The 15,966-nt window shown below is 38.2% G+C and overlaps 1 protein-coding gene across 6 annotated transcripts in view; it reads right to left on the bottom strand.

Moving 5' to 3' along the window:
• Nucleotides 1–15,966, bottom strand: part of ALKBH8 (alkB homolog 8, tRNA methyltransferase) — a 48,589-nt gene that overhangs the window by 18,407 nt on the left and 14,216 nt on the right. For all 6 annotated transcript variants that reach the window (XM_036427597.2, XM_045577652.1, XM_036427593.2 and 3 more), the window contains exons 6-7: nt 15,288–15,392; nt 13,751–13,821 (exon numbers count right to left, since the gene is read on the bottom strand). In XM_036427597.2, coding sequence (XP_036283490.1) covers nt 13,751–13,821; nt 15,288–15,392 — 176 coding nt within the window. The remainder of the gene's footprint in view (nt 1–13,750; nt 13,822–15,287; nt 15,393–15,966) is intronic.

The raw sequence follows: 15,966 nt of genomic DNA on the forward strand, positions 1-15,966 counted from the left end.
ATGAGTATGCAAATTAACCCAACAAATATGGTGGATGCTTGCGTTCCACACCACTCCAGCAGCTCCGGGCCTCTGGGCAGCATGGGAAGGCGGGAAGGCAGTTCCGGGCCAGAGGAAAGGCGGTGCTGGCAGCCAGGGAAAGTAAGGCCCATTATTGTATGAACTTCATGCATCGGGCCTCTAGTCCCATATAAGCCTGCTTAGTTTCTTTTTTTTTTTTTTTAAGTTTTATTTTATTTTATTTTTATTTTTATTAAAATATTATGTGTGTACATATCTTGCCTGCTTAGTTTCTATCCTTGAAGAAACACAAATAAAAAATAAAAAAACTACCAAGCCAATGTCCTTTACCTCACTTTTAACAAAGTATGTTTTAAAACAATAACAAAAACAATAGTCTTGAATCCATTTGCTAAATTTCTCAAAAATGGAATAGTGTGGAACTCAAAGGAAGGAGACAATGTCAGCAACACATCCTGAAACCAACATACAGGACACATGACCTCCCGTTTGAAATGACTAAACAAGCTCTGTTCCCTTGTTCTGCAGTGAGAAGTGCTTTCATAAAGTAGAGGACTTAATACTCTTATCATGAAGGGGAAAAAGTCTCACATTAGAACATGAAGATGAGAAGATACCTTATGACACAGAAGAATGATCCAGCAAGTAGTAACTGCAGCAGCTAAATACCACTGTAGCCAAAAAAAACTTATTTTCCATTGCTTTTGAGAGAGGATGTGAGAAGCAGATCACTATTTGTGTTTCAGGTGTGAAAATCTTCCTAGTTGATCAGGTACCATGAGCATATTTAGGGCATACCTGGGAACTTGTCTATAGAACTGCATATGTGAAACAAGCAAAATTAGATTAGGCTAAAAGTTTAAAAGAAAACATCGCAAACAAATATATTGTATAGCACTTGTCAGCAGATTCTACCTTTCAAACACAACTCCACCTAACAATACTAGGTCCTAACTGCTGAATGAACAGATGGTTTGAACTGCTTTATCTAGCTGAGCTCAAGTAAATCTAAAATAATAAAGGCATAATTGCTAATTAGACCGGATATCCTCCTGGATGTCCTTCCTTCTGGACAAAGCCACAGCAGTGCTGGGCGGGGGCGGCGGAAAGGCCCCCAGCCACAGTGGCAGCGCGCAGGGGTCAGGACCAAAGCCTTTGCACAAATTTTGTGCATTGGGCCCCTAGTTACAAAATAAAAAGAGAAAGCATCTTTTAGTTTGAGTCTAAACACACTGCCAAAAGGCACAATAGAGAGCAGAATAAACATTGTGTAACAGAAAAGTAAGCGGGTATAGAAAAGATGCTAAGTAGGAGACATTTTAGCTACCACTAAATACTCAATATTCAATATGTATAAAACTAAGCTTAAATGCCTATGAGATAATACTATCATGCTCATGTGTTTGCACTCAGAGACTTGCTATCAGCTCTTACTTACAGTTTCATTTGTTTGCAGGACCTGTGAAGTGAAATCCACCATCATTCAAAAAATGGACTCGCAAAAGTCTATCACAAACCACTTTAGTAAAATTAAAGTTTTACTTTGTCTATGATAAGGCTACAGAGATTGAAACACTTTCACTTAAAAATTTTTTTAGATTCAATTCTTATTTACTTGTTAGATTCTGTCTAGTAGATTATACTCAATAAATATTTTAAATAAACAATTTGAAAAAATACATAGAAAAGGTAAATGAAGAGAATGAGACAGAGGCAAAATCTACAGAGATAACGGATAGGAATTTTCCAAAACTGATGGAAAAAAACAATCCATTGATTCAACAGATCCAGTAAATTCTAAACAGAATAAACAAACCCATCAAAATATGCAAAATAACCTAGAACATCAAATAAAACTATAGGAAACAATAGGTAAACAATATTAAAAGAAGCCAGGGAAATAAAGCCCACTGTCAAGGTAACAAGGGCAATAATGTAATACAAAATAGTGCACTGAAAGAAAATAACTGCCAACCTCAAATGATATACCTTGTAAAAATAGCCTTGAAGAATAAAGGTGAAATGAAGACACTTAAAAACCAAAAACAAAATTGAGATAGCCATCTGCAGACCTAGACTGAAGGAGATTTAAATGCTGTATATTATACAAAAGGAAAATGATCCTAGACAGAATATGTGAGATACAAAAAAGAAGAGCAAAGAAGATGGTAAATAGGTCTAAATAAATATTGACTATATAAACCAAAGAAATGTCTTTAAAAATTAAGAGAATTCAAATACACGATAGGATATAAATTAGAAGGAAATAATAGAGTTAAAGTGTACTAAAGTTTTATATTATTCGTGAAAAAACTAAAGATAACAATTAAACTTAAAATTTAAATGAATCTGAAATAATTTTGTTGAATGAAAGAAGCCATAGAGAATATTGTATGATTCCCGTATTTAAAAATTCTGGAAATACTAAGGTGCTGAGGAACAGAGGGAGATGAGAAAACCTTTGAGATAGGGGATATATCATTGTCTTGAGAGTAGCAAAGATTTAATGAAAAAATATTTAATATGTGCAGTTTATTTTAATATATGACAATTATACCTGTAGAATGTTGTTTTTAAAAGAAAATGGTGTGAATATAGTTAAAACAGTTATAAATTATGAGGGCATAATTTATAATCTTCAAAATACATGTCAAGAATATTTCCCAGGTTTTAAATTAATCAACTGGTGGAGATTTAGCCAGAGCTGGAAACCTAGAAAATAACAAAAGTTTGTTTTGTTTTGCATGGAAGAATAGCAGTGAGTGGTAAATGGCTGAAAATGAAAGATAATACGTTTTGAGTTAGAGGAGAGAAAATATCTTTTAGAGTTGGACATACTCAGGTCCAAACTCTGAGGAGGAAAATAATCAAGGCTGGAAATGTGTTTGTATCTCCCACATTGCCTGAGACAATGTCGTATAAATAAAAGCTCTTTAAACAATCATCCGTTTAACCAATCATATGCTCCATTTCTTCTGTAGAGCACACTCATGCCCTAAGAGTTTATGATAATAGGCAACTCTCCAATATGTTTAGGTACTTCTCCTACACTTCACAAGTTAATTGTGTATGTTCCCCAATCTCTCTATGCTGGCTATGTATTTCTTTTGCAATTATTTAATTTAATATTATGTAAACTAATGAAAATTGAATATGAAAAAATAGGGTTTTTGCTATATAAACTAAATTGCATGTTGTTGAAAGACTCAATGAAAGTGAACAAATTAATAAACTGCTGTAACTGATGCAATTCAATAATAAAATCTTGAAAATAAAAACAAAAATTTGGACATCTTTAAGCTTTTGTTTCACTTTAAAGAAATCAAAACTGAAAAGATAGGACAGACTGTGGACCCTCACAGAAAGAAAGGCTGTACATTGAAATATTGGTAAGTTTATTGTAAGTTAACATAAAATGTTTGAAATCTGCATATATATTTTACTATTATTATTCTCCAAGTCAAGTGACTTTTTAATTAACAACCAACCACTGGTTCCAGCTATATCTCCCACATGGGCTTTCACTGTAGTTTTCTACATTCAAATGATAAATTTTATTCTAGTTCTACAGTGTAGGTGGGGTGGCTGACTTGTTACAGCTGCTGACTTGTTACACAGTAAATGCACAAATTCTAACTGACAGAAGACTCAGTACTCTGAAGGCTCCAAATAAAGCAAAATGTTCTGATGTTGCTGCACTATGAAGCAGACTGTACTGACTGCTGGCTGAAATATCTCTTTGAAAGAGCATGAATAGAGATCTTACTCCATATACGGGAGATAAAGAAGACACTGTTAAGAACTGCCAGTAGAATCTCAATTGTCAAATTTACACAAAAGGGAATTTTAGCTTCCAAGATATTTTGAAAGAAGAGAAAATTATACAGAAACAGGATATCATCAGAACATAACTTGGTAGGGAAAATGCTGAAGAGTGAAAATAGATTCAATGTACAAAAGTAAACATCCTATATAATAAAAGCTAATATGCAAATTGTCCCCTCCACAGGGAGTGTGACTGGGAGTTTGACAAGGTGGCAGGGCCAGCTGGCCAACCTCCTGGGAACCCCAACACATGAATTCATGCACCGGGCCTCTAGTGATCAAATATGGTACAGCATTTATTTCTGGCCCACAAACCAACAGATCTACTTGTCCACAGAAATTTTGAGTGTTTAAATTTTGAGACCTATTGGATAAAAAGAAAAAGTTTTCCCAATGCCGTGTTGATTGTATTATGATGCAACACAATATCCCATATCAGAGTTATGCTTTCTTTCCACATCTACATCAATATACACAGTCACATAGAAATAATCAAGGCAGATAAAGCATGTGCATTGCACACACACACACACACACACACACACACACACATTCAAAAGAAACATATTCCCACTAGGGGGGGCAGATCATTATCCTTTTAATGGTAAAGTCTCTACTGGGATGTTAGAAATGATCACAAATAAACTATGAAGGATAGAGAAGGGAGATCAAAGCTACATAGCAAACAAAGACAATCAATTTGACAGAATTTCAGAAATGTAAATATTCAAAGGACTATCAGATAAAAATTAAAGTCTGGTGCCTGGAGACAAGACAAAAATGAGAAGGAAAAGTTACTTGGCTTCAGCGGCTATAAAATACTGTATTGCTTATATGAAAATCTGAGAGCTGAATCTGAGGTTAGAGGTCAATGTGTCCAGGGTCCAGACTATATTTGTTGTTTTAAGCTCTGTAAATAAAATGGGTGCTTTTTCCCCCAATGTGTGCTGAATATCAGAAAATAACGAAACATTTGTCTGTTAAAACAATATACTCCTAAAAGAGAAGTACTCTGCCCAGTTTGGCTCAGTGGATAGAGCATCGGCCCACAGACTGACAGATCCCGGGTTTAATTCCGATCAAGGATATATACCTTGGTTGCAGGTTCCACGGCCCCGATCGGGATGCATGCAAAAGGCAACCAATCAATGTGTCTGTCTCTCCCTCTCCCTTCCACTCTCTCTAAAATTCAATGGAAAAATATCCTCGGATGAGGATTAACAAAAAAATTAAACAAATAAATAAACAGGAAGTACTTTGAGAGTCATTCCTGACAAATAGGAATGATGAGCATCTGAACATCTCAGGAGTAAACTATACAGAGATCAGACTCAAAAAAAAAACACAAAGAAGTAATAAAACCATTCAGCTGGCAGTAGAGAAACTGGGTAGCTCAAGACATTTTACAAAGAACTTTTATTCAATGTTCTATTTTGGGAAATCAAGCAGGACTCAATAACTACTGCATGAGACTGGAGAGAAAACAGGTAATATAATGAAAGATGCAGCCCTCTAATAAGCATTCAATAGACAAGAATCTTCATTAGCAAAATACCTAATTACCATGGCCACTCAGTGGCAAAAGTCATAAGAAATATTTATTGCCGAAACCGGTTTGGCTCAGTGGATAGAGCGTCGGCCTGCAGACTGAAGGGTCCCGGGTTCGATTCTGGTCAAGGGCATGTACCTTGGTTGCGGGCATATCCCCAGTAGGGGATGTGCAAGAGGCAGCTGATCGATGACTCTCTCATCAATGTTTCTAACTATCTCTCTCCCTTCCTCTCTGTAAAAAAATCAATAAAATATATATATATATTTTAAAAAGAAATATTTATTGATGAGCCAACTTACAAAATTAGTGTTTGCCCAAATATTTCTCCGTTCAATAATACCACAGCTATCTCTACCTTTTATGGTAACTCTTTTGGTCAGTTTTTCGGTGTATCTTATAACTATCAGCCAATGCAATGCAAATACAAAAAAAAAATTGCAATCACAATTCTTGTAAAAGATAGAAGACTTCCTGAATTTGATAAAGCACCTAACATCTGAAGATCTGGCAGAGCCAGGGCTTTTATAACTGAAGAAAAGAAAATAACAATATATTATCAGTGCTTCAAAATGAAATAATTTGGATTATTAAAAGATTAAGAGAAACTTTGGATAAACTGATAAAGACTACAATAATTTTTTTGTGGAGGACAGGCTCTTTATAATCAAGTCATAAAAGTTAACTGCTATCATATTTTATCAGAAAAACAATACCAAAACAAAAATATCTGACTCATTCTCTGTTAAAAAAATTAGTGCATATTTGAAATATCACCTAATTGTTGTTACTATCTTCATACTTTTCAGATTCATTTTTCCAGATAACTCTTAATCAAAAGAAGTTTTTCCTTATTTACAATAAGTTTGTTCCTGGTTTTAAGTATATATACATTAAGTAGTCATTTCATCCTTAGCTGACCAAGTCTTATGGTACTTGCTGAACTAATTATTTGTCCAATAATGTTACTAGCTCACCACCGCAAGGATGTTTATGTCAAGGGTGTATCTCTAGACATGCATGTGCAAGAAAGGCAGGCTGCATGTTACAGCAGAACAAACCTATCGTGACTATAGAAGAGGGAGTCTTTTCCCCAGAATCACCAGGAATCACGCGATTCCTTTCACCTGCACAAAAGATAACTATCTCCCTCTGGGTCTCCCCTCCCCACTCACAGTAAGGAATGATTTGGCCTGCACACTTGGGTGGCCCCAGAGCCCAGAAATGGTGGGATGTGGGGAGGGGGTGTAAAAGAAGATGGGGAGTTGGGGGGTATTGAAGAGCTTTCCAAGAAAGCCACAGGGCCTGGCATCTCAGGAAATTCCGAAGAGCTAGTCCCGTCTGGCAATCTGAGCTCCTCTTCAAAGTTGAACTCTGAGTCTTCCTCCCAAGGACCATTCTGCTTCCAGGAAGAATAGCTGACAAATCTTGAGGAATAGCAGGCCTTCAAATGAATCCTTGTGTAATTCTTTCAAATTTTTTTCGCTGAGATTCTGGAGAGCTGCTGTAGGCACAGTGCCTCCCGAAGCTGCTTTCCCTGCAGTCACTGGCCGTGAGGTCCTCTTCCATTTCCTCCGGATAATGGGAGTCGTCCTCGTCCTCTCCTCCTCCTCTTCCTTCCTCAGCGTCCTCAGAATCCAGGGTGGTCTCTGCATTGCCATCCTCTTCCTCCTCTACTTCTCCAGGGTCAACGTCCACCACACACCATGTGGGTCTAACCATGTTCCCCTATGGCCCCAGGTGCTTGGGGTTGGGTTGGGGTAAGGATGGGAAGGAGCTGGCGGCTGCTACCTCAGGTTACTGCTGCCCCTGCGGTCTTTGCCTCTGCCTCCTCCTACTAAAGATTTTTTCAAAGTTGAAAAAGATGCACTTCCACTTAAAAGCTCTTTTATTTTATTTTTGCTGTCATTTTTTTTTATTTGACAATGGAAAAGATATCAGTGCCTCAACTAAATAGACAGATATTACACGTTTTAAAAATTATTGTGGCACACCGGTTTAAAAATGCTGGTATAGTGTATTGCAATTTTATTTTGTTTTGGTGTGTTTTTTTTGTTTGTTTGTTTGGAAAGTTGTGGGGTTGTTGTTTTTTAACTTTATTGTTGAGAGTATTACAGATGTTCCTCCTCCAACAGGGTCCTGCCCCACCCCAGGCCTTCACCACCCTATTGTCTGTGTCCATAGATAATGCACAGGTGCATATAAGATTTTTGGTTAATATTTTCCCCCTCCTCCTCCCCTCTTCCCTCTCAGATTCATCAGTCTGTTCCATTTCCATGTCTCTAGTTCTATTTTATTCATTAGTTTATTTTGATAATTAGATTCCTTGTTCATTTTGATTTTTAGATACAGTTGTGGATAGATACATATTTATTGTAGATAGATACATATTTATTGTTGCCATTTTATTGTTCAGATTGTTTTCCCTCTTCTTCCTCCTTCCTTTTTCCTCCTCCTCCTTTTTCTTTTTCCTCTTAAAGAATGCCCTTCCCATCTGACCCAGTAATCTCACTCTAGGAATATATCCCAAGAAATCAGAAACACCCATCAGAAAGGATATATGTATCCCTATGTTCACAGCAGCATAATTTACAATAGCTAAGATTTGGAAACAGCCTAAGTGCCCATCAGCAGATGAATGGATTAAATACACCAGTTTTTCCCAAACTTTTGACATATGTGTACCCCTTCTATAATTTTCGTAACTCTGAGTACCCCTTGTACTCATGAGAATGTAGAATTAGGCGCAGCTAAGCATGGTGCAGTGCATATCCCCACCAAACTCTTCCTGGACCCCTGGGGGTACGCGTACCACACTTTGGGAAACACTGATCTACACAACTGAATACTACGCTACTGTAAAAAAGAAGGAACTCTTACCATTTGCAACAGCATTGATGGACCTGGAAGCATTACGCTAAGTGAAATAAGCCAGTTGGAGAAAGATAAATACCACATGATCTCAATCATTTGAGGTATATAGGAACAACATAAACTGATGAACAAAAATAGACCCAGAGACAGAGAAGCATTGAACTGACTGTCTAATCTCAGAGGGAAGGCAGAGGAGGGTGGGAGGTAACCAAAGGATTTGTATGCATATAAGCATTGCCAATGGACACAGACACTAAGGGGGTGAGGGCATGTGATGGGGGGTTGGAGGGTTGGAGTGGCCAGGGAGAGGTCAATGGGGGGCTGGGGTGGGGGGTGGGGGAAGAAGGAGACATATGGAATACTTCAATCAATAAATAATTTAAATAATTTTTTTAAAGAATACCCTTCAACATTTCATGTAATAATGGTTTAGTGGTGATGAACTCCTTTGGCTTTTTCTTGTCTGTAAAGCTCTTTATCTGACCTTCCATTCTAAATGAGAGCTTTGCTAGGTAATGTTGGTTGTAGGTCCTTATTATTCATCACTTTCAATAATTCTTGCCACTCCCTTCTGGCCTGCAAAGTTTCTATTGAGAAATCAACTGTCAGTCACATGGGAGTTCCCTTGTAGACATGCTTTGATGCTGGCCTCTTTGGGTTCCTCTTGTTTGGGACTCTCTGTGATCCCTGGACTTATAAGCCTATTTCCTTCACCAGGTAGGGGAAATTTACTGTCATTATTTTTTCAAATAGCTTTTCAATATCTTGCTCCCTGTCTTCTCCTTCAGGCACCCTCATGATGTGAGCGTTGGTACGTTTGAAATTGTACCACAAGCTCCTTATATATCTTCATATTTTTAGATTCTTTTTTCTTTTGGCTCTTCTGATTGGGTTTCTTTTGCTTCCTCTTATTCCAAATCATTGGTTTGACTCGTGGCATCCTCAATTCTATTGGACCTTTCTCATGTCTTTCATTTTCAGTAAGATCCTAAAAGTCTCACTAAGTCCCTTGAAGCTCTCATTAAGATCCTTGAACAGCCTTATAACCATTGTTTTGAACTCTGAATCCAGTAGGTTGCTTGTTTCCATTTCATTTAGGCCTTTTTCTGGAGATTTCTTCTGACATGTTTCTTTCTCTCCACATTTTGGCTACTTCCCGGTGTTTGTTTCTATGTATTAAGTAGAGCTATGTTTCCTGGAATTGGTAGAGTGGCCTCGTATAGTAGGTGTCCTTAGGGCCCAGTGACTTAGCCTCCCCAGTCACCTGAGCTGAAGACTTTAGGTATATTCCTCTGTGGCCTGTGTACCCAGTCTTATTGTAGTTGAGCCTTGATTGCTGGTGTCACTGGGAAAAACTGACCTCTGGCTGTGAGGACCAGCTGCGACTCCAGTGGGAGAACTGCTGTGCAGGAGACACCCTTATGGAGGAGGACTTGCTTCAGTGGGCTATGGTGGTCACTGAGTATGCCCCTTGAGTGTGTTGCCTGTGAATGTGTAGAGTTGTAATCTGGTATGGTCTGAAGCTGTTCACTGGGTGCACAGGCTCTGGGGCCTCCCAGGAGGTGCAAAGTCAGCCACTGCCTTCAGCCAATTGGCAGTAACTACAGAGATATACCGATGGCTGCTGTTTGTATTGGGCTGGAAATGCCCAGGCAAGGCCAAGCTGTGCAGCAAGGCTAGCTGGAGCTAGTGCCGGGTCTTGGGCCTCTTGCTGACTCCAAACCTGCTTGTTTGAGAGATTTTAGAAATGACTGAAACCTGAGCCAGAACAGGTCATCCATATGGAAAAGTCACTGCAAACAGTTTGGATGGGGCTGCAAATTGGGTGGGGCATGATCTCAGGGAATCACCAGGGTGGAAGGAACAGTGTGAGCCACACTGATGGAAATCAGGATATGGGTGCCAGGCAGCTCTGCAACACGGGAGGTCTCAGCATAGGAACAATGTCTCCTGCGAGCTCCCGTCTGAGAGAAAGCCACCCCCAAGTTCTTGCTCTGATGCCAGACAATCCAGTTCCTTCCTATATGCCCCGATTCCCCCCCGCCCAAAGCTATTGCCCTATGCTGGAGCCCAGAGGGATTGAGTCTAAGTCCATGCACTGGCCCTTGTAAGAAAAATTGCCTGGGTCTCCAGCAGCCTCCATGTCACTCAGCCACAATCCCCGCTGGTTTTTATAGAAAACTGGACTGGGGGGGGAGGGGAGTGCAAGTGTGGAGTTGGGATCCCCCTGCCTTACACGGAAGGCCTTCACAGCAAAGATACTCCTTCCAATTAAAAACATGGGTGTTAGACCAGCCCGTTCCACACCTCCGCCCCTCCTACCAGTCTCAATGTACTTTTTTTTTTTTTACTTCTCTAGCTGTAGAACTCCCATTCAGCCAGATTTCAGGTGGTTCTGGATGATGGTGGTTCTGTATTTCAGTTGTAATTTTGAAGTGGTTGTGGGAGGCAGTGAGTATCAGTATCAGCATTTACTTACACCGCCGTCTTGGTTCCTAGGCCAAAAGCTCTCTTTTATAAGAAAATCTACTGTTCTTGTCATAACTTAGAGAATAAATGCTTTCTATTACAAAGATGGCTTTAACCAAAGATCCATAATTTAAATTAGCAGCTAAAAATTCCATGCCTCTAGAGAGACATCAAATGGAGATCACGATTACAGCAGAGTTTCAGTGCATCTAGCAGGCGTCTTCAAACCACGGCCCGCGGGAGGAGTCTGATCCGGCCCGCCAGGTTTTTTGGGCAGTGAGCACAGCCGAGGTGTTACAGTAGGAATTAGTAGTTCATATAGTCCGGCCCTCCAGCTCTCTGAGGGACCGTGATCTGGCCCCCACTTTAAAAAGTTTGAGGATGCCTGAATTCTAAAGGGTAAGTTTTCCTTTCTTTACAACTTTTAATTAAAACTACATGATGACCTTGTAGGGTGGGGAGGAACCCTTAGTTCTCTTTCCTCATATGTCCCTAGATGGGGAGAGAACTTCCCTAGGAGTGAAAGTATAGATAGGAAGAGCACCACTTTTCCCCACTCCTTCCAGAAGAGAAGGCATGCCTTAGCTGGTTGGTCACCCTGAGGCCAAACTGGCTTGGCTGAGCCCTTTCCTCTTTCTTTTCAGACCCAGGCGGTTTGCAGAAGCCCGTGTATGCTCCCTCCTGTCCTGTGTGGTAGGCACAGCCTCTGACTCTACGGGGGAAGTCTCCCATTGCCTGCCTGTGTCATTGGTGAGCTATGAACAAGTCCACTTGGCAACAGATCTAAAGCCATGCTCTTTCATGTTTAATGTAGTTAAGCTGACACTCTGACCTCCATTTATCTTTTGTCTCATTTCTTGAGAAGAAAAAAAACAAAGATTTTTTTTTTATTGGCCCATTAAAGCTACAAACCAGGACAAGAAGTAAAATGCAAACAAACCAGATAGAGAAGAGCTCTTTCTTTTTTCTTCCCATCCAAATTCTTTTTGAAAGCACTTAATTAGAATTCGCACATGTAGTTAATAAGATAGTTTTGTCTTATTGAACAAATAGCACTACTCTTCAATCATGTTATCATTATGGTCGCACAAGTTCAGCAAAGGTTAAAGCCAAAGCACTGAAGGCCTAATGGTGGAAATTACACAAATACAAAAAATATATAATGAAGTAGTAGTCACCCCTAGAAACAAAATCACATTCTGAAGCAACTCTACTTAGATTAGAAGATCTCATATTGGATTCTTCTAGATTTAAAATTCTGATTTCTATCTAAAACTGTATATGCAGCTTGCATAGATCATTTAAAATCATGTTTTTGATAACATCTTTTCTGTTTTATTGGGGTGACATTAGTTCATAAAATATATAGGTTTCAGATGTACATCATCTAAACATTGTATTGTGCATTCTCTACACCAAGGCAAATCTCTTTCCATCACCATTTATCTCCCCTTTATCCTCTTCTGCCTACCTCTACCCCCTTTCCCTCCGGTAATCACCATACTGTTATCTGTCTATGAGTTTTTTTGTTCATTTTTGCTTTATAGAGCTTCTTTAGCAGTTCAAGATAAGTTCAGCTCTAAAAACAAGTCAATGAATAAACATGAATATCTTTCTCTTCATATGTAAAAATAGGCTTTTCCCTGCACTACTCAAGGTTTTTGAAAGGACTGGATGAGGTAATATATGTGAAAAAGCTTATCAAAATTCAGGCATGTACATTTTAGTTGTTTCCTTTTACTGTAGCCTGCAGCTACTACCTTTAGCCACTGGATGGCAATGCTGCTCCAGTAAATTACTGCACAAGAACAGTCTAGATTTTATTTAACTTTTGAAAGTAAAATGTGCCAAGACCGGTTTGGCTCAGTGGATAGAGGGTCGGCCTGAGGACTGAAAAGTCCCGGGTTCGATTCCGGTCAAGGGCACATACCTTGGTTGTAGGCACATCCCCAGTAGGGGTGTGCAAGAGGCAGTTGGTTGATATTTCTCTCTCATCGACGTTTCTAACCCTCTATCCTTCTCAATTCCTCTGTGTAAAATCAATAAAATATATTAAAAAAAAAAAAAAAAGTAAAATGTGTGTCCTAGCTGGTCTGGCTCGGTAGATAGAGTATCAACCTGTGGACAGAAAGGTTCAATTCTGGTCAAAGGCATATGCCCAGGTAAAGCAGCTAATTAATGATTCTCTCTCATCATTGGTGTTTCCATCTCTCTCTCCCTCTCTCTCTGAAATCAATAAAAATATATTTGAAAATGTTTTTAAATATAAAAAAAAGTAAAATGTGCCAAAACCAGTGTGGCTCAGTGATTAAGCAAAAAACTATGAACCAGAAGGTCACGGTTCAATTCCTGGTCAGGGCACATGCCTAGGTTTCAGGTTTTATCCCCGGTGGAGGTTCATGCAGGAGGCAGCTGATAATGATTCTCTCTCATCATTGATGTTTCCATCTCTCTCTCCCTTTCTCTCTGAAATCAATAAAAATATATTTTAAAAATAAATAAATAAAATACAAGTAAAATGTTAGAGGTGGGATAGGCGGAAGTGGGCAAAGTAGGGATATATTGAGACAGAGAGACTTTACTTTGGATGATTCACAATGCAGCATGCAGATGATTTTTTTGGGGGATGTTTAAGAATGAATCTTTATTGTAGAAGCCAGAGGCCACATAGTGATATTTTATTGTATATGTGAAACCTCTATAGTTTTATGAACCAATGTCACCCAATAAATTCAATTATTAAAAATATAAAAACTAAAAATAAATGTGTAAAAAATAAATTACAGGGCTTTTCTTGGCTTTTGATGAGCTTATAGATAAACCTTTCAACATCTAAAAGAAGCTGTGGTAATTTCACATTCTGAAAGAAATAAAGTACTAATGGTGTCTTTACTTACCATTTTAAAAAAATCTTAATTCATTTGAATTAACAAATGTGGGAAATCCTATGAAAAGGGCATTGTATAAGGTAAGACATTTGTTGATAGCTAATAAAAATGTCTAAATACTTACCTCTGACCCCAAACTGAGAGAAATGATCTCATCCTCAAAAGCAGAATGTGTATCAATATGAGCAGGAATTCCTGAGATGGAAGATAGGAAAACACGTTTTCATTTTTCCTTTCAAAAGATTCAAGACAAGTTAAATATAGCCTCCCACTATTATGGTGAAAACATTGGTTATCAGGAATTAGTTGAAAGGAAACATTTAGGGTCAATGTGACTAAATAAAATTAAACTAAATTTACACTAAAAATCTCTCAAGTGGCTGAAACCAGTTTGGCTCAATGTATAGAGCATCAGCCTGTGGTACTGAAAGGTCCCAGATTTGATTCCGGTCAAGGGCATGTACCATGGTTGCAGGCACATCCCCAGTAGGGTGTGTGTAAGAGGCAGCTGATCAATGATTCTCTCTCATCAATGTTTCTAACTCTATCCCTCTTTCTTCCTCTCTGTAAAAAATCAATAAAATATATTTTACAAAAAAATCTCTCAAGTGCATGTTCAAGTGCTATTGAGACTTGATTCTAAAATCAAGACTTGAAAGTCATTGCTTAATTAGGCCATTTACTCAACCCCAGCCCAAGAAGAAGATATGAAAGATAAATAACAAAGTCATGTTTCCCTTAAACAATGGATTCCCAAAAACAAACAATAGCCAGATGTGAAGGCTAAGTATATGAATAATTAAGATATGGTCTCTTCCACCAATCTCTTAATCTATATTAACTGAGCATCTCTTTGCTATATGGTAAGAATATATAAAGTAAATAAGACCGTTCCTGTTCCCAAGGAGCTTACAGATCAATGTTAAAATTGACTGGTAAATAGGAATCATAATACACTAGAGGCCCAGTGCATGAATTTGTGTACTGGTGGGTTGTGGCCGGCCTGCCACAATCGGGTTCTCTCTCTCTCTCTCCCTCTCCCCCCTCTCCCTCTCCCTCTCCCTCTCTTCTTCTCCCTCTCTCTCCCTCTCCCTCTCTCTCTCCCTCTCCCTCTCTCCCTCTCCCTTTCTCCCTCTTCCCTTCTCCCTCTCCCTCTCTTCCTTTCCCTCTCCCTCTCCCTCTCCTTCTCCCTCTCTCCCTTTCCCTCTCCCTCCCTCTCCCTCTCCGTCTCCCTCTCCCTCCCCCTTTCTCTCTGAAATCAATAAAAAAATATATATTTTTAAAAAAACACCCAAAAACAAAATAAAAAAAAATTGTGTAAAAAGTACATTTGCAATGTGCAATGCAATAAAACAAGGTGTGCCTGTATTTATAAATTATTTGTTTTCTTCCATTATACATATCGCCTATGTTTTTAACGCAATCTTCTCCATCTCTAAAAGAGTCATGAATAGCAATTGTGTCAGTTTACACTTTGAGATGCAAGTGTCTGAAGAGAGTCATGTAGATTTGCAAGGGATTAAAATCAACGCAGCAAAACATAAGCAGTTACTAAGGGTGTGATATCCTGATATCAAAAAATGATATATTTGATCACAGAGAGTTACACAATCTACTTAGATACGAAATCTGACTGTAATTTTAAAAGAAGAAATACTCACCCTGCCCAGGTTCATACTGGTTCACAGTCAACTGATCAGGTTTGTGTCTAATGAAGCCTTCTTTCAGCCATTTCTCCAGCATGCTATCACAAATGTCAGGAAGACCTGAGGTAATTTTTTTAAAGGTGAAATATATCACAGTATTTACTCTGCATGTTTTGCCCAAGAATAAAAACACAGTCACTCTGATAAAAATCATACAAGTTTTTAATTTAGTAGTCAGATCCAAATATTAACAATAAACATACAAGCAAAGCAAAATATAAAGAAAACCTTCCTAAAAATCTTTTAAAGTTATTATATTGATTTCATCAAATTAAATAAAAAAAAATAACAATTTGGCTAACCATAATTTTGCTATTTTGCAAAAAAAAATAATATTATAAATTTATTATATTATATACTGGAAATTAATTTGTCACTTTCCTTTAATTTAAAATTTTTCAACTTATTTTAAATCTAATTATTTTACATTTTCTTTAAAATAAACACACACTTTTAAAAGTGGAACTAACTTACTTGAACTGGAAGAAACCCTTAAATAGGACCATAGTCATAAAAATACAGATAAATTAAACTCAACAAAGAATTTTACCAAAGGATTAATATCTATATTACACAGTAAGTTCTTATTAAACTAGAAGCCCAGTACACGAATTCGTGCACAGGTGGGGGGTCC

The sequence above is a fragment of the Pipistrellus kuhlii genome, unplaced genomic scaffold (assembly GCF_014108245.1).
Source record: "Pipistrellus kuhlii isolate mPipKuh1 unplaced genomic scaffold, mPipKuh1.p scaffold_m20_p_9, whole genome shotgun sequence".
NCBI classification, from domain to species: domain Eukaryota; kingdom Metazoa; phylum Chordata; class Mammalia; order Chiroptera; family Vespertilionidae; genus Pipistrellus; species Pipistrellus kuhlii.